Source organism: Melopsittacus undulatus, chromosome 21 (assembly GCF_012275295.1).
Source record: "Melopsittacus undulatus isolate bMelUnd1 chromosome 21, bMelUnd1.mat.Z, whole genome shotgun sequence".
Taxonomy (NCBI): domain Eukaryota; kingdom Metazoa; phylum Chordata; class Aves; order Psittaciformes; family Psittaculidae; genus Melopsittacus; species Melopsittacus undulatus.
This window is the reverse complement of record NC_047547.1, coordinates 1695492-1714115: the sequence shown is the minus strand read 5'-3', so window position 1 is coordinate 1714115 and position 18624 is coordinate 1695492. Positions and strand designations below refer to the sequence as shown.

At 55.3% G+C, this 18624-nt stretch overlaps 3 protein-coding genes across 3 annotated transcripts; 2 read left to right on the top strand and 1 right to left on the bottom strand.

Moving 5' to 3' along the window:
* Positions 1–1272: 1272 nt before the first annotated feature.
* LOC101880225 (aquaporin-5) lies at positions 1273–4887 on the top strand. Its single transcript, XM_005141777.3, has 4 exons — positions 1273–1740; positions 3025–3189; positions 3467–3550; positions 4076–4887. Exons 1-4 carry the CDS (start codon positions 1378–1380, stop codon positions 4259–4261), a joined length of 798 nt encoding a protein of 265 aa, XP_005141834.1. The 5' UTR covers positions 1273–1377; the 3' UTR covers positions 4262–4887.
* Positions 4888–14690: 9803 nt separating this feature from the next.
* Positions 14691–15821, top strand: LOC117437359 (exendin-3-like). Its single transcript, XM_034071617.1, has 3 exons — positions 14691–14791; positions 15479–15634; positions 15749–15821. The coding sequence occupies exons 1-3, from the start codon at positions 14691–14693 to the stop codon at positions 15819–15821; spliced, it is 330 nt and encodes a 109-aa protein (XP_033927508.1).
* Positions 15822–17115: 1294 nt separating this feature from the next.
* NPFF (neuropeptide FF-amide peptide precursor) lies at positions 17116–17956 on the bottom strand. Its single transcript, XM_034071616.1, has 3 exons — positions 17867–17956; positions 17606–17718; positions 17116–17215 (listed from the first exon to the last, which is right to left on the bottom strand). The coding sequence occupies exons 1-3, from the start codon at positions 17954–17956 to the stop codon at positions 17116–17118; spliced, it is 303 nt and encodes a 100-aa protein (XP_033927507.1).
* Positions 17957–18624: the final 668 nt, after the last annotated feature.

Sequence of the window (18624 nt, the reverse complement as noted above, 5' to 3'; positions counted from 1 at the left end):
TCCTTCAGAGGCAGCCATGGATAACCCCAGCGCTGCATAAGGCACAGAGATGGCATCACTTGAGGAAGGCAAGGTGCTAAGAGAGAAGATCTTTTCCATGGCAGGGGGTTGGAACTGCATAATCTTGAGGTTCTTTCCAACCCAAACCCGTCTGTGATTCTGATTCACCCAAACCCATTTAAAAACATAAAATCAAATCCTGCCACAAGAACCATGAAGGAGCCAAGAATTCCTATTTGGTATCACTAGGCCCTTCTTTCATCCCCAAACCCTCAACCTCAGTCCCCAACAGCTCCCTGATGCACAGCACCGAGAGCCTCCCCCTTGCAATCCCTGCCAGCCAAGGGATGGAGGGCAACCCTATGGGAACATGGCAGGAGATGTTGAACCATGGCCTGTGTCCATGCAAAGCCTGTGGCTTTCTGCTGGCATTCCCAAGAGCAAAATCACTGCCCTCGTTGAGCAACAGCTTGAAAGGCAAAAAGAAAAGGGCCTGAGATGACAGGGGTAGGATCCACCCTCCCTGGCCATGGGCAGCGAGCATCCCCTGACTGCCAGCCCCGGTGCTGGCAAAGCCCTCAATGCCCTGGAAGGAGCAGCAAGGCAGCAAAGGGGTCCACAGTCAGGCTCTGCAGTGATCAGCTGCCTTTACCCGAGCTCCACCACCCCATGCAGGCACCTCCAGCTTGTCTGTGACTCCTCAGATAGGCCAAGCATCCCCCAAACCAAGCTCCAATAGCAAACCACTTCTTTGCTATGGTTGAGCTGCGTTGGCAGCCTGGGAGCAGCTCCAGGAGCTTCACTTTGCTTAATGTCCCAACACCTCATGTCAACCGAATGCACTGGGAATGAGAATTCCCGATTCCAGGAATGCTCCCCTCCAGCCTAACACCAGGAACAAGACTTCCCAGACAGAACTACAGCCCTTTCCAGCCCGCAAGCACACGGAGGAGGGGAACATGAACTACACCTCTGCTAATGAACCACCCAAAGCCTGGTGAGAGGTGGTAAGAGGGAAAAGCAGAGGAGGGAGCAGGGCTTCGTTATGCAACCGCGTTATCTAACGACCACAGAGACACCCTATAGGGGCTCTTTGTTTGCAGAGGGCAGGATAAAGAAATGCCACCAATATCTGAGTCACTGGTTCACCAAGAGGCTCCGGAGTTATTTTCAGATGGAAACTTTTCCAGTTTCACATGATAATTTGGGAGGACTGGCTAACTCCCTGGCTCCACCCACCGCCTTGTAACACAGCTCCCTGCTGCTCTTGCATATATAGATAGGTATGGCCCTACAAGTGGGTGCAGACAGAAGAGCCCAGAGACAGAGGAAACCCAGACTTTCTTCTTTCCCAGCTGCCCTCTACCCTCTCCCACCATGAAGAGGGAAATACTGACCCTGGCCTTTGCTCGAGCCGTCTTCGTCGAGTTCCTCTCCACGCTCATCTTCGTCTTCATCGGCCTCGGCTCAGCCCTCAAGTGGCCATCAGCCCTGCCCAGCATCCTCCAGATCTCGCTGGCTTTCGGCCTGGCCATCGGCACCTTGGTGCAGGCGTTTGGCCACATCAGCGGTGCCCACATCAACCCGGCTGTGACCATCGCCTTCTTCGTAGGGAACCAGATCTCCTTCCTCCGGACGCTCTTCTACGTGATTGCCCAACTGGTTGGGGCCATCGCTGGGGCTGGCATCCTCTATGGGGTGACACCGGCCAATACCCGTGGTAACCTGGCCATCAATGCTGTAAGTATCCCTACCTGGAGATGGTTCATCTTGCCCTGTGGGTTCCCCTTCCCTTCTGAGTGGGTAGCTCGTGCCAGCGCCAGCTCAGAGAGCCGAATCCATGCGGAGAATCCATCTCAGTGCATTGTATAGAGGGATGGGAATGGGCTAGGAGCAAACCCCGGCACAGCCAACACAGGATTGACATGACAGATTCATTGTGCGGGGTAATAAATTGCATGTTTTTTTCCCCTTTAATAAGTGCTTCCTTTATCCTAAGGGCCTGAGTGAGTCACCAGCACCATTGAGATGTTCTTGACTGCAGCCTCTCCACCTGGAGATTAGTGCTGGGATAGGAGCTGTGCCAGGACAGAGGCTGGAGGGCAGGGAGCAGAGCCAGCAGGGGCAGGGGGAGCAGAGCCTGCTGGCACTGCTGCACTGGGGGAGATGGGGATGGGAGGAGGATGGAGAAGAGCTGAAGGATCCATCACAGGGAGGCAGCAAGCAGCTGCTCTTGGAGAAGGGGGGACATTGGCACCCTGTGAGATAAGCGGGGATGAGGAGCTTGTCTCAAACCCTTGGGAAGAGCTAGGAAACCACCTGAAATGGGAGCAGTGGAGCTACTGCTCCAACCACATCAGGTCTGGACTGCTGGGATCAGCACAGGCTTGTGGCAGAGGGTTCAGTCACTAGCATGGGATGCTGCATGCATCTCATTCCCGTATGCTCCCTGTCCCAAACCAGTCAGCTTTAGCTAAAAAAACATGGGTCTTGGGGCACTTTGTCCTTCCCAAGCCCAGTGGGGTCCAGTCCGTCTGACGGATCCCAGTGGTGAGCGCAAAGGTGCTGGGACAACACCCCCACCTTCACCCCAACCCTCTCCCTTCATCCCATACCCCTCAGCCTCCTGAGGAGGTGCTCCACAAAGCAGAGGGGAGAAGAACCAGGATACAACAACTTGCAAGGATCAAGGGGGAAAGAAACAGAGGGGAAAAGGGACAAATCCATGTGGGATTTGGTGGGAAAACACCAAGTGTAGCAGAGACAAGCAAGTGGAAAGAGATTAGAGAGTGCTGGGAAGGGAGAGATCAGGAGAGAGGCAGATTTTGGGCCAAGAAAGGTGATTTCTTCCTTTCCAGGGAAAGAAGCCGTGGCAGCACAGCACCTTGTGCCCAAAGGCTGGGCAGGGGACCTGGGGGGCTTCTCATGCACGGCTTTGCAAGCCCAAACCCACCAGCAAAGCACTCGAGTGGCATTGCTGAGCCCCAGGGATGGGCGATGACTGTTGCTTTTGCTGGTTGGCAGCTCAACAACAACACGACCCCCGGGCAGGCCCTCGTGGTGGAGATCATCCTCACCTTCCAGCTGGCCGCCTGCATCTTCGCATCCACGGACAACCGGAGGAGCGGCAGTGTGGGTGCCCCAGCGCTGTCCATCGGCCTCTCTGTTGCCGTGGGCCACTTGGTGGGGGTGAGTGTCCAGGCTAGGACAGAGCCCCCCAGAATACCCCCATGCGGTTGGTACCAGTGGGAGCTGCACTGGGAGAGCCAATGGGATGTAGCGGAGCTCCTTGTCCATGGTGATGTGGGGAAGGATGACACCCATCCTCTCTGCAAGAGAGACAGCACCAGGGAGCACTTCAGTCCCTGCTTGTGGGAGGTTGTCCCTATCTGCTAAGCTGGGGTTAAGATGAAGAGGCCAGATTAAGATGCTGCATCTTAACCTGGTCTCCTTTCCACACCAACAGATCTACTTCACTGGCTGCTCCATGAACCCGGCACGGTCCTTTGGGCCCGCGGTCGTCGTGAGGAGGTTCAGCTCAGCACATTGGGTGAGCATCAGTGCTGGGACCAGGCTGGATGAGATGCAGGGCAAGGGAGAGGGCAGTGATTGCCACAGGGATGGATGTTTTAAAGCCTGAAAGGATAAAAGGGACCAGAGAACATCTGATGAATGGATGTGGAACAGGTTATCCCCATGGCATAGAGCCAGTACAGCCCCGCATACAATGGTGCACAATGAGCGAGGGCATCATCTAATGTCTGTAAAGTCCATAGAGAAGCCCAGCTTTGGCTTTCCACTCACCTAGTGAACCTGCAAGCTCAGACCCAAGACTTTCAGGGCAGGCTTGGCGCTTCCTTTCCAGCACACCACATCTCTGCACTCATAAAGAGCTTGATGTCTTCAGGAAGCAAAGCTTGAAGGGATTTCAGCCCAAGAAGCCTACTGGGATGGGTATTTGCATCTCTGCATAGGATAGGAGATGTGGAGCAGTGGGGGATGCTGGCGTAATGGCTGGACCTGATGCACCATCCTCCAGGACCTGCTTTCACCCTCTTCCCTGTTTGCTTTCTAGGTGTTCTGGGTTGGACCCATCCTTGGGGCTTGCTTTGCCTCACTGCTCTACTTCTACATCCTAGTCCCCTACTGCATGAACCTGTCAGATAGGGTTGCCATCATCAAGGGCACCTACGAGTCAGAGGAGGAGTGGGAAGAGCAGAGAGAGGAGAGGAAGAAATCCATGGAGTTGACCCCACCATAGGAAGAGTTGGGAAAGAACAAGCAGAAGGAAGGGAGGAAGCTCCACACATGGGCTCATGTGTGCACCAATGAACACATCCAGCTAGAGCAGACTCTTAAGCAAAAGTCTTATAACTCAAAGTCCACCTGTGGCTATGAAAGGAGCATTGCAGTGTCTGTATATAACCCCTCTACATCAGTGTGAGCTCTAGAACCTCTCCTAAGCTTAACTGCAGCCAGCAAAGGCACCTCAGCCCAGGGCAGCCTCAACTGCAGCTTTGCACCCACTGGGCTGCATCCCTGCCCTCCTCGGTGCCAGTTCTGCACCATGGGCAGAGGCCTGAGCCCACATGTGCTGGTGCACACAGGATTTCACCCCTGCATCTGATGGCCCAGGGGATGGAAACACCATGTAGACCCCAGCAGAGAAGAATGACTGCTTTGGGCAAGGTGGGTGCAGCCCAATCCCCCGCTTCCTCCCTGCCATAGGGCCAACGCTACTCATAGATGCTCTTTGTCATGCATTAGCTAGTGCTGGTGAGTCCTATTTATTCATGGCTGTGGAAAGAACCATGATTTGTGCATTTTGTGTCGAGATCTTTGTAATATAGGATATTATTTATTGTGAATAAAGGGAATTTTAAACAAGCCACAGGCAGCAGATTGTAGGAGTAAAGAATGGATGAAGCTGCCTGCAGAGCCATCCCATAGGGCAGGAGCCATCCCAAAGGGCAGGAGCCATCCCAAAGGGCAGGAGCCATCCCAAAGGGCAGGAGCCATCCCAAAGGGCAGGAGCCATCCCAAAGGGCAGCTCCTGGACCCCAAACCCTCTGGGATGTGGCATTATGGGGTGGCTTGGGAGGCGACAGGGGTGAGGATGAACCAGTGCAGGAGATGCCTCACAAGCAGGACCCAGGTGCAGGGCAGTGTGGAGCCCATCGGCAGGGCTGGCACGAGCAGGGAGGAGCCAGCAGCAATCCTTCACGCTCCAGTTTGACTCAGGCTTTCTGCCATACCAGTTCTCCCACTGGTGCCCTCAAAAGCTGACCCACAACGCTCCCAGCCCCTCGCCAAACCCACACCTTCGCCCTGACCTCCTGCTGGAGCCCTGCTCTTCCAGTTCTGCCACCACCCTCTGCCAAAGCACCAGCCTGGCCGTGGGGACACCGGCTCCATCCCTCCCCTCTGGCTCCCCAAATCCAGCCCCATACAAAGCTCCAGCACAGCTCCTCTTTGTGCTGCAGAGATGAGGCTTCTGCTGAGCACAGACCCCAAAGGAGGTGGGAGATGCTTGGCCAGGAGCTCACCGATGCAGCCCAGTGCCCACTGCATGGGACATCCTCCCCTTTGCATAGGACATGGGCAGCATCACCCCTATTTGAAGCAGCTTTGGTAGCAGCAGACCCTTGTCCCTCATTTTCCTTTACCCTCCGTGCTCTGACACTCAACACAAGAGGTGGGTGACAAGCAGGAGAAAAGGAGGTAGAAAAGCCCCTAGTTTGGGTCACACAGAGCTAGGGAGCTAAAACCACAACCCTGTACCCTGCCTTAACCCTTCCATCCCACCCCTGCTCAGGGATGGGCTGAGGCAACAGCCCCTCTGTGCCTCAGCTTCCCCTTTCTTAAGGGTGGAGAATAATACACAGCACAATTGCACATGGAATGATGATGCTCTCCAGGCACAAGCCCCAGGGGAACATTCAAGCACCTCCAGAACCCAGAAACACCCCTCTCAAAGCACCCCACAGCAAAGCATGGGGCTGGTCAGCATCCCAAAAGCTGCATCCAACCATCTCCTTCCACTGCAGCCCTGGACCCCAAGGATGCACCCAGAGGTACACTGAGAGCAGGGCACCCTGAGCATCCCCCTTGCTTTGCTGACCTCAACCCCATCCACACCAGCATCCAGGAGTCCTGGCAAACCCCACACCCCATCAAGGGACGCAGGGACCACCACAGCACCCATGGAGGGGCCCAGCCCCCAGCAGCACTCCCAGTGTGCCCAACAAGCAGCAGAAAGGCAGGCTGGGTGTGAGCCCTCCATGGGATGAATCAGAGCATCTGCCACAGCAGCTCTGCGTCAGCACAAAAAGCAGCCAGCGCCTGGCTCCGAAACACAGGATGGACCCAGGCAGGGCTGGGGGCAGTGGGCACAAGCAATGAACCCCATTCCCCATTGCACAGGTAGGGGTAGACCCTCAAGCAGAGTGAGTGCAGGCTGGACACCAGCAGCATCCTGCCCGGTGCAGAGCTCCTGCTGCTCGTGTCACACCTTCCCCACCCAGCTTCGTGCTGGTCCATGTTAGATGCAATCCACGGCTGAGAGGTTGCATTTAATCCAGCCCAAAGCCTGGCATCCTGCAAGGATGTGACCTCACCTCTGCCAGGGCAGAGCCCAGGACATGGCTGGGGAGCCCTAAGGTCCTTCTGCCTGTTCTTGCCTGCCCGGGGATGGCAACAGCAGTGCTTAAACCCGGAGAAATTTGGGTCTTTTTAAGCGTTCAAGCCCTGTTTTGAATGGGGCTGTTACTGCTGAGCACCAGCCTCATAGAAACAGCTGTTTTGCAGGGGAAACAACACCTTGAGTCCAGCAGACAAAACAAGGTCTGATCCAATCCCTGTGCATTCAAACCAGCTTTACCTGCAGTGCACAACACAGTCACAGCCTTTTCCCTGCTTCCCCCGGAAACTGCTGCACCCATTCCAGCAGCAGCATCTCAGCACAGCCCCATCCACACCATCAACCCCCTTCCTATGGCCACGGGGACCCAGCACTGGATGGGTTATAAGGACATGAATTAAACCAGTGTTTTGCATCACCGGTTCCTCACACATCCCCTGCTTCAGAGGTACCTCAGGTGAAACTCTGGCACTGCAGCACATCCTTCTTGTACACATGTGCCATAATGAGGTGCAGTTACCCCCTGAACACACCTACCAGCAGTTGCTTTGCATCAAGAGCATTTCACAGACTAATTCTCCTTCTAGAGCATCTTTTCCACTAGCATAGCTTTAAAAAGGTCCAGTTTTGTTCTGGCAGGGAGGAAACCCCAACTTTTCCCATGTTGTAGCAACCTTGAAACCTTATATCTCCTCACGCATCAAAGAGCTTTCAATCTGTTTAAGGAAGGGCTCTTTGTGCAGCATCTAAAGTCCCTGAAACACAAGCTTGCTGGGCCATTGTAGACACAGGGGAGGGAAGCAAGTGCTTGAGGAGGAACAAGGCCTTGTGGCAATAGCCCCATTAAACAAGGGTATTTCCAATGGGTTGTAGGTGCCTCTCTGCTTCAGCCCTCAGCAAAGGGTCAGCCCAGCTCCCTCCATCAGTCTGCCACTGAGCAAGAAGGGATAACACTGCACAACCTGGGAGTGCATCCCTGTCACCGGCAATGGGCTTTGCAACCCCAGATGCTTTGCTTCAAGCTGGAGCTTTGACTTCCCATGAAAAGCACCTGGAGAACAAAGCAAAGTCCTGCTTGTTGAGAACAGGGGGAGGAGAGATGGAGGCAGGCAGGCAAGCAGATGGCAAAGCATCGCAGAGGGGGACTGCAGCCCACCCAGTGCTGCTGCAAAGGCCGAGTGGCAATTCAAGAGATGAAGGGCAGAAGATGTGCAGAGCCCAGGGAGGGCAAGACTATCTGTTCCCACCTCAATGCCCCCTTAGAGCACTAAAAATGACTCTTTAAAGCATCTAAAGACTTGGAGTTATTTGAGTTATAAGATGTATAATAAATGGGAGTTATTCACAGATGCCCCAAGGCTGGGGACCAGAAGGGGACAGTGATTGGGCTGATGCTGCTGTAAGCATGAAGCAGCACCCATTGGAGAGCAATGGGTGCCTGGGACATCTCTTGCTGCCCTCTGCTGGGATGCTCCAAGGAGAACAAGCAGGAAACCAGGAAAATCCTCATCAGAGGAAGGGCCCTCAGAGTAAAAGGGGGAGAAAACCCCATTCCTGCTTCCAGCCACTGTCCTCCAAAGCGCAGCCTCAGCATCCCACATGAACACAAGGCTCTCTCCCTGCCTGGACCACAGGCTCCAAGCTGCTGGCTCAGGGCTGCGTTTCTGCTGCCAAGTTTCCTCTTGCTCCAAGGTTTTACCTCCCCTTTCCAGGATACAGCCCGTTTGTTCTTCACCTCCCTCCTGCAAACAGGCAAAGTCCAAGAGCGGCTCCAATAATGGCTCCTTGTGCTTGGGGTGGCGACAGCAATAAAAGAGACTCATAAAGTAAAGAAGGGAAAACAAAGAAGCAACCCTGAGGTCTGCCTGACAAAGGTGCTTTGTTGGGAAAGGGCAGCTCCGGAGCCAGGAGGGTTTTCCAGGCACAGCCACTGAGAGCAAGGAGAATACAAGGACTTAGCAAGCAAGGAAGGGATTAAGCAGCTTTAAGCCCCAGCCCAGTAAGAGGCCTCTGAACTGGCTGAGCTCCCACCCAGGGGTTGATGCACACTCAGCATTTGGGCTGGTTTCCCCTAAAACAAGAGATTCCCAAGTTCGTGGCTTCCAACCAGCATCGGGATGCACAGGAGGATGAGTCCTCATGCCCAGCTTTGCTGCATGGGAAGGGTCCTGGAGATCCAGGATCCAAGTCAGCCCAGAAACAACCCCTAAAACCATAACCACCACCAAACAAAACACAACCGAGCACCTGGCAAGCATCCTCCAGGATACGGCCCTTGGCTGCCGGCTTGACATTAATCCTGCTTGGCAAGACAGCGAGAGCTCTCCTGCCCACGAGCCAGGTACAGCTGCAGGTTGATATAATGCCCTCTTGTGCAGCTGGGGAGGGGAAGAGCAGGATCAAAACAAGCTCAAGATGCCCTGTACAGTTTGCCTTTGCTTGTCAAAGGGCCTCAAAGAGAGAGAAATCAATTCCCCTTCCCTGAGGATTCTCTCAGCTGTTGGGATTTCCCCCTCTCATTCCCGACAGGAGCATTCATCCTGTGATGGAGCAGCTCTTTCCCTGCCCAAGCAGCTCCAACAGGAGAAAATGAACCCTTTCTCCTCTCTTGAGTAGTTTTCAAGCTACTCACCCAAATAAGCAATTGCTTTCCAACAGGGAACCATTCCCCCCTCCTCCTTTAAAGGACCAGAGTCCATAGGAATTATGACAGGTGCTATCAGCATCAATCCGCATCCAAAGGGAAAGGGCTATAAACCACTATCAGCCTATTTTGTTCCAACCAGATAAGAAAGCCTCTATGGCTCTCTCACAAAGAAATCCTGTAGGAGCAGTTAATCAGGAGATAAAGGTTTGATTTAAGTCGGGTATGTAAACAGGGACATCAAGAGGCTCCTTATCTCTATGCCTTTGTCCTGGTGTTTGCTTTGGATTTGGAGCTCAGAACTGAAGCTGAACATCAGGAACCAGCTCAGCTCTGCACAGGCAGCATCCCTGTAGGAGCCTGGGCTTGGGTTTACTCATCCCTGCCTTGGCTTTACTCATCCTTTATAATTCAACCCCCAGATATGCATTTTTCCATGGAAACAGCATGTGAAGAAAACACCTTTCTCTAGCAGCAACCACAGCTTTTCAGTGCCTCAGTGTCTTGGTGCATTCACCATAAAGCACTTCCATCCACATCAAGACCTGCTCCAAATCAACCTGCAAATGGGACACTGCAGCACCAGGGTGATCAGGAGGGAGCATCCTGCAGCACATCAGTGGTGCTGCTTAGCACCAGCCCCAGTCTCAGAGCTAGAGCAGAGTGGTCAGATCAGGTACCCACAATTGCTAGAAGGGAACGGGAGCTGCAGGTCTGAAGGCAACCCCTGCCCCAGTCTGATGGGGCTTAATTCATGGAATGGTTTGGGTTGGAAGGGACATTAAAGCTCATCCAGTTCCAACCCCCTGCCATAAGCAGGGACACCTTCCACTAGAGCAGCTTGCTCCAAGCCCCATCCAACCTGGACTTGATGGCATGGAGCATCCAAACCTTCTCCATTCAACCCATCCCAGTGTCCCAGCACCCTCACAGGGAAGAGCTTCCTTATCTCCAAGCTGAGCTCCCCCTGTTCCAGTCTGAACCCATCACCCCTTGTCCCATCGCTCCAGTCCCTGCTGCAGGTCCCTCTCCAGCATCCTTGTACCCCCTCCAGCCACTGGAAGCTGCTCTGAGCTCCCCACACAGCTCCTCTGCTCCAGCCCCAATGTTCCCAGCCTGGCTCCTATGGGAGCTGCTCCAGCCCCTGAGCATCCTCACAGCCTCCTCTGGCCTTGCTCCAGCAGCTCCATGTCCACGCTGAGGACCCCAACACCTCACACAGCTCCTTTACAAGGCTTGAACATTGCAAGAGTGAATTCTGCACTAGCATCTTGCAATACGAGAGAGCTCAAAAGCCCATTGCAGGCAGCAGACCAGCTTCCAGTCTGCAGGTAAAGGAGCTGAGGCCATAGGGTCTGAATTCATCCACTGCAGCAGGGTGCAGCTCCCCTGTTTACCATTGCACATCCCCTGGGGTAGATGGAAAGCCATGGGCAGCCGTCCCCGGCTGAGCAAACACAGCTTCTCTATCTAAACAGGCAAGTGAATCTGGAGGCATAATTTGTCATCTAATTGCAGCAACACACCCAGGATTAATTGGTGCATTTGGATGCAAAGCAGGTTTTATTTATGGCACACTCAGGTTTCAGCAGCCCATTGCCAGCAATCACTGCCAAGGTAAAAGCCATCGCAAACAGCCAAAGAAGGGCTCAAAGAGGAGCTTTTGCCGTGCTGAGGAGTGAATCACACACAGACCTGCTGAGGGCCCATTGAAATCAAGAGGCTGAAGTGCCAACCTCGACCACATTAGCTCCAGGCTCTACTTGAGGCCGTTTCAGCCCATGTACAATGATAACTTGTCTCATGAGCTCCCACAAGACCCTGAGAGCATCATGGGCAGGAAGAAGAGGCAGGTGAGAAAATAAACCTGACCGAGTTCTCCCTATTTCAAAGCCAAAGGGGCATTGAGCAGAAATGAACCATGTTAAAGAGGGGACATTGAGCAGGAACAAACCCTTCCCACCACCTCCCTTTGTCTCAGATGAAACCAAACCAACCCTACCCCTGCACAAGGGCTTTGGAAGGCTGCAAGCACATCAGCACTAAACCCACGTGAGACAAACCCAACCCCATGGGCACCACCACAGATGCTCCTCACACACTCACAGCTTCACTTGCCCAGAGCTGCCCCAGTTCAGCTCCCGCAGGGCCCCAGTATGACCCAGCAATGGTTGGTGCTGGGCCAGGGTGCCCCAAGGGGCTGAGCCTGCTCCGAACCACCCCACAGCACCCAGCACAGTCCTCAGCATCTGCTCTCCTCTGGAAGGGGAAGGGAAGCACTCACCTCTCAGTGCAGAGCATCATGCAGAGAGCACAGGGAGCAAGGGGCAGCCAAAGAGGACCAGGAGGGATATCCAAGGAGCAGGAAGGATGGCAAACTCACAGGGCTAAAGGCCACAGGTGGGCTCAGCACCAGGCTTTGTAGGCAGCAACAGCTCAACCAGGTGAGGTTGATTACTGAGGCTCATTGCTGGGCTTTAGGGAGTAAAATGCACTGATTGACACAGGTGAAAGGACAGAGCCTCTGATCAGACCTCAATCACCATCAGCTCCTACTGCTGAGGAGCTGTGGAGCAATGAGAGGATGCTGGGGGTGAAGGGAAGGATGGACAGGTCTGGGCCCCTCACTGCAAGAGAGACATTGAGCTGGGCCAGAGAAGGGCAGTGGAGCTGGTGCAGGGCCTGGAGCACAAGAGAGATGGGGAACAGCTGAGGGACAAGAGGAAATGGCCTCAAGCTGCACCAGGGCAGGTTTAGATGGAGCTGAGGATCAATTCCTGCCCCACAGGGTGCTCAGCATTGGAACAGGCTGCCCAGGGCAGGGCTGGAGTCACCATCCCTACAAGTGTTCACACAGCCCCAGTGCCATAGGTTTAGTGGTGGCCTTGGAACCGTTGGACTGGCTGAGCTTAAAGCTCTTCCCCAGCCTGGCTGGTGCCAGGGCTCTCTGCCTGAGGAAGGCTGCCACCTGCTGTCCATACACACATCAAATGGGATCAAAACGGGACAAAACCCGGATCTTCCTGCCCATCAGGTTGCCCAGAGGAGATGCCCCATCCCTGGGCACCATCTGATTGAAGGTGCCCCTGCTCATTGCAAGGAGATTGGACCAGATAGTTCTGAAGGTCCAATCCCACCCAAGCTCTTCCATGATCCTATGATCTTATAAGCTAAGTCCATGCCCCCATGGTGTGGTCCTTTAGGGTGGCAGATCCAGCAGCAACCCAACCAGGTGGAAAGGGAAGGAGCGCGGAGGATGCTTGGAGCCAGGAGCCCAGCATCAGTAGGGAAAGCTCCTGCAGGACCCTTGTCCAACCCACCCTGACAAGGGAGGCCTCATTAGGAAGCCCAATGAGCATTAGGAAGCTGGCTGAGCTGAGCACTGCAGGCTCCTCATGTGCCTTCCTGGGCCAGGGAGGGGGGAGCATCACAACCAGAGTCAGTGTGGGCTCAGTTGGTGCCATTCAGACACCTCCACGCAAGTGATGGGTGCGAGACCCAGACCTCTCTGGGCAGGCTGAGCTCATTAATCCCCTCTGATGACAGGCTCCTTGGTGAGGCCACCCCCGGCCCTCATTAAAAGCACCTCAAGATGAGCACCAGCCCCATTCTGACAGGGATGGGAGCTGCAGAGAGCTCCTTGGGAGCACAGCAATAATTACCCAGCCCCAGAATGGGGGGAGAGCACAGAAAGATGAGGACCTGGAGCCCTCATCTCTGGGGCTGGTGTTGGATGAAGGGGAAATGTGGTCCAGCTTTGCCCATTGACAGTGTGCAGGGTGACAAGGGGCACCTTTAGTCCCCTGAGCACTGAACCATGCGTGTTCCATAGCCGAGAGCTCCAAACTGCCCCAGAGAGGCAGCTGCCATCAGGAGCAGTGCACAGAGGTTCATTGGGCTCCTGCAGCTCCAGGGAGCTGAGGGTTTTGCTCCACTGCCAGGGATGGAGCATCCCAACCTGCTCCGTTCAACCCATCCCAGTGTCCCAGCACCCTCACAGGGAAGAACTTCCTTATCTCCAAGCTGAGCTCCCCCTGTTCCAGTCTGAACCCATCACCCCTTGTCCCATCGCTCCAGTCCCTGCTGCAGGTCCCTCTCCAGCATCCTTGTACCCCCTCCAGCCACTGGAAGCTGCTCTGAGCTCCCCACGCAGCTCCTCTGCTCCAGCCCCAGTGTTCCCAGCCTGGCTCCTATGGGAGCTGCTCCAGCCCCTGAGCATCCTCATGGCCTCCTCTGGCCTTGCTCCAGCAGCTCCATGTCCATGCTGAGGACCCCAGCACTGAACCCAGTGCTGCAAGTGGGGTCTTACAGAGCAGAGCAGAGGGGCAGGATCACATCCATGACCGGCTGCTCATGCTCCTTTTGCTGGTGCACAGCCACCACCAAATGATGCTGAACAGCTCCAGTTTCACATCTGGCCTTGGGGGACAAACCCAGGCTTGGATCCAAGGGTGCATCTGAGCCAGGTTGTACCCAGCAGGAAGCAGCAGCATTCGGGTACCCAAATGCTTCTTTGACACTTGTACTCCTGCTTTATTCCTTTGTGTGTGTTTAACTCAACCCAGAGGGGTGTGAAAGGGCAGAGAAACCACCTCTCCCCGCAGGACCTGCGGTGGCAATGAGGGCCCAAGTCACCTGAAAGGAGGAAACCCACAGGTCACTCCTTTGGGCCCAGAAGTGCCAAAACCAGAGCAGAACAACACCCGAAAGCCCCATCCCCTGCTGAAGGTGTCAGCTGGAAACATGGCAACAGCCTCTCCTGCAGCAGCCCCACTTTGCTCTAATGATGCAGTGACCCATCCAGCTCCGACCAGGAGCAGCAGTGACCTCCCGTCAGCTCACAGCATCCTCCTAACAAGCTTAAAAGCACTGGGAAGGGGAAGAGCATCTCCACAACCTGCTGGGAGGAGGAACTGGAGATCCTGCTCGGAGGGGCTGGGCAAAGGTAAGAGCCTTTTCCTGCCTTCTTTCCTCCCTATATCGGAAGAAATCAATCCTAAATAGATACAATGCTCCTGGATGGAAATAGAGCTCCCACATAGAAATAGGGCTCCTTGATGGAAATAGGGCTCCTGGATAGAAATAGGGCTCTTGGATAGATGCAGTGGTCCTAGATAGAGATTGTGATGATGTTTCTTGTAATGAATTCTATCTTCAGATTAGCCAAACCCTTCCTTAGGGCTCTGCGCCTTCTCCTAAGCAATGGCAGAGGTCCCAATAGGGAACTGTGAGGCTGCATTCCCATTGCATCCATTCAAACGCAGCCAGGATTCCAGGATGGAGGCTGTCCCAGGCTGGACCTGTCCCATGCCACACTGCAGGGCTGGGGAGGGGGGGGCAGCAGTGATGGTTTTCTCTATCGCGATGTGGATGCCTCTATCGTGACTATTGCCTTCTCCAGGACCAATGCAGGTTGTGCAGTGGCTGAACCTCTGCGGGCTGGTGTTGGCCTTGCTGAGCCCCATAGTGTGGCCGATGGGCACCGAGGACCTGGATGACACATCCAGGTAGGGAATGTTGGTGGAGCTGGTGCAGGAGGTGCTGCCATGGGCAGGGGCTGTTGGAGCAGCTCAGCCGTTGCTGTTGCTGCCTCCCTACTGCAGCGTTCCTGTTCTCATTGCTCCAGACATGCTCCTTCCTGGCTCTCTCCCAGCCCATGCAGGGATATTGCCATATCTAATCCCATGGAATTCTTGGATGTGTCAGACCAGTGATGGGATGCAGTGGGATGCAGCAGAGCAGAGCTTTGAGCAGGATGTGTTGGGCCCAATGCATTGGGTAGGATGCTCGGGCAGGATGCTGAGCCTCACTCCATGGGGAGGAACATCCATTGGGAATTCTCTTCTGGGGTCAATTTAGGATAGGAGGGACCCCAGCATCACCTCTCCATCCTGGAGGGGTTGATAGGAGCCTCGGGCAGCACTGCACTCCTTTCCAGGAGCAGCAGACTGAAGGCACAAACCCATTACAGCCAAGCAAGACACAAGGCAAATAATATGGGATGAGATATCCCATGTAATGTCAGGATAAACCCGTCCAGGCTGTGCTGACCCCATTGGGAAATGATTTTTAGGGATCCTTAGAGCTTTCCTGGAGGATGCTCCACACGGTCACTGCTTGAGAGGATTCTGTGCCCGGAAGGGTGCAGGATGCCACCATGTGCATTAAAGCCATGTTATCTGCCCCAGCCCAAGCAGATGGAGCTCATACGAGTCACAGAATGCCCAGACCTTGATGTCCAACAGGAAGAGACACTCGGAAGGAACCTTCACCAGCGACTTCACCCGTTACCTGGACAAGATGAAGGCCAAGGACTTCGTGCACTGGCTCATCAACACCAAGCAGTTCAGGTGAGGAGAGGGGAACACACTGGGCAATGACCCAGCTCTGCTCCATGAGCCCCATCCCAAGTGAAATCCCACTTTGGGAAGGTTTATCCCCATCTTTCCTCTCCTGTTTGGCAGCTCCACAAAGAGGTACCTAAAGGAGGAGCCGCGCAGCATCCCCTTCCCTGCTGCATCCCCACTGCTGGTGTAAGTCATCCCCAACAGCCAGCGTTCAACTCGTGGGGATTCTCTGCTATTCATTTGTAATAAGATGAAGGAAATGAAGCTGGATGAGTTGGGGGAATTCAGTAACTTCCAATGGGAAGAGGTTGGTTGGTTCTCCCCATGCTTTTGTCCTGATGTTCTGCACCTCATTTCAGCAACTCAGCCTAGTGGAAGGTGTCCCTGCCCATGGGAGGGGGTTGGAACTGGACCCTGAGGTCCTTTCCAAGCCAAACCATTCCATGATTCTATGATAAACGTGGTGGGATCAGCATTTATCGGGTATATTATCATGGTTTGGTCTTGCTGAAGCTGCTCCTTTACCAATGTGTTAAATCCCTGTTGCTGTTCCAAAGCTCTGACTCTGATTTCAGGGGGAGCTGAAGCTGTTTCGTGTCTGTTTGGGTTTGATTTTTAAGGTACAATTAAATGGCAAACCAAGGCATCAGCTTTCCAGCACCATCAGCATGGGGATGTTGGACCCTCCACGGCCAGCAGCCATTGGGTGCTCCAAGGGAAGGATCCATCCATCACATGCAGCTGCCTTCACCCATCCAAGGTTTCCCAACCTCCTCCTCCTGTACCCATTCCCTTCCCTTCAGACCCACAGTTCTCCACTTCCTTTTCCCTAAAGTGTAATAAAACCTTCCCTCAATCCTGCTGCTCATTCCTGATGTCTCCAACCTTCCCGAGCATCCCATAGGGATCCTATGGCCACTGGTCCTGGGGGATATCAAAGCACCAGCCTCTGTCCCCAGCTTGGTTCCGGTGCCTTTTCCCTCAATTCCTGGAGTTATAGGGGAAAGGACAACTGCTCAGCCCAGACCTATGTCAGTGGGATTCAGGACTAAATACCCCCACCCCCCCACCCCCCGTATGAAAGGTAACTGATATCCCTTTGGATTTAACTTGGATTGAATTCTAATGGATGATGCTCTGATGGGGGATTTCTACCTTGTGCCAGAACCTTCATCCCACCTGGTCCCATTGCTAATCCCCCTGCACACATCCCTACTCTGTCTGAGGTGCCTTGTGTGACATTGCCACCCCCTGCAGCATGGAGCCCACTGCGATTCCTGGCAGAGAACAAGCAAAAAAGGTTAATATATATATATATATAAATTAAATGAATGTTTCAAAATAAAAATTAAAACAATAAATGAAGAAATCCCCACATTTTAGAGCCCAAACCAATGAACAGTCACTGTTCAGGGGGTGGCATCAGTTTATTGGGGTACGGATGATGATGGACGGACACTGGGACAGACTTGGCGGACGGAGGCTCAGCGGCGGCGGCCGAAGCGCTGCGGAGTCGCCATGGTCCAGAAGGGGGCGGCCGGAGGGTCCCAACTGCGAGGGCTGAGCTGGGGCTGGACCCTCACCCTGTGATGGGGCAGACGCATGGACCGGGTAGGATGGAGGGATGGGAAAGGGGATACAGGGACAGAGGGACCGAAGGGGACAGAGGGATGCAAGAGGGTGGACAGATGGACAAGAACAGGCTGGTACAGAAGGATAGGGACAGAGGGACCAAAGGGAACAGAGGGATGCAAGAGGGTGGACAGACGGACAAGGCCAGGTACAGTGAGGACAGACGGACAAAAGGGGATGGAGCAGATGGAAGCAGACTGAGGGACACGGACATGGGACATCCACGGACAGACCCTAACGGGGTCCCGGCACCATCCAGGCCACTTCCTTGTCCCACTCTGGGTGCCTCCAAACTCTTGGGTCCCCCCCAGACCCTCCCGGACCCCCTCGGGTCCCGCTCACCTCTGCGGCTGGACGGGGGGTCCGGAGCTGCGCTCGGGCCGCTGCAGAGACCGGAGCATCACCCCCAGGAAGGCTGCGGGAAGCGGCGGCCCCGGTGAGACGGCGGCGGCTGCCTGTGGGGAGGGGTCGGACGGGGAGGTCGGGAGGGGTCGGACGGGGAGGTCGGGATGGGAGGTTACGGCAGAGCCGGACCCGGAGGGTTCCAACCCCCCCGCAATAGAAGAGCCCGTTCTCAGCCCCCCAACCCCTGACGGCGCTCACCGGGGCCAGGCCGGGGTCCACAGGGCAGGAGCGGGGCGCACACAGGACCCCCCCCAGCAGCAGCAGCAGCAGCAGCATCCGCCCGTCCATCGCCCCCAGTGCCGCTGCCGCCGCTGCCTCTTATAGCCGGGCCGGAGCGAGGGGTCCCGGGGGGAAAGGCCGGGGGTTAAATCAATCCCGGCCCCCCCGCCCCTAATGGAACCCATTTACGAGCAGCGACGGCCCCCGGGGATGGACGGATACGGACGGGTGGTGACGGGTGATGGGCGGATGATGACGAATGGATGGGGGCCCCTCCGCATCCCCTGCCCGGGACACTCAACCGGCACTACCGGCGCTGCCCGGACCGAGAGAACCCCCCAGTCCCGGGACCCCCGCCTCGGACCGGGGCTCCCCAGAGTGAGCCCCCCCCCCCCCACGCTGTCCCCAATCCCCTAACAGGGACCCTGAGACAGGGACCCCTTCGCTGCATCCCCCCCCCCCATCCCGGTCCCCCTCTTCCCCATCGTGGCTCATGTCCGCCACCGTGTGGCCACGCTGCGCTATTGCAGCCCCGACGGGACACACAAATCGCGTTTCCCCGGCTCCCTTTGCCCCAAAACAAGCGGAAATCGCCCCAGATCAGCCCCTGGGTGTCGCGGACCACCCTGTATCCCCACCCCCCAGGCAGGGTCAACGGCTTCCACCCCTTGGCACCCCAAGTTATGGCTGGATGGTGTCACCCAGACAGGCGACAACCCCATGGTGCTCCCAAGGAG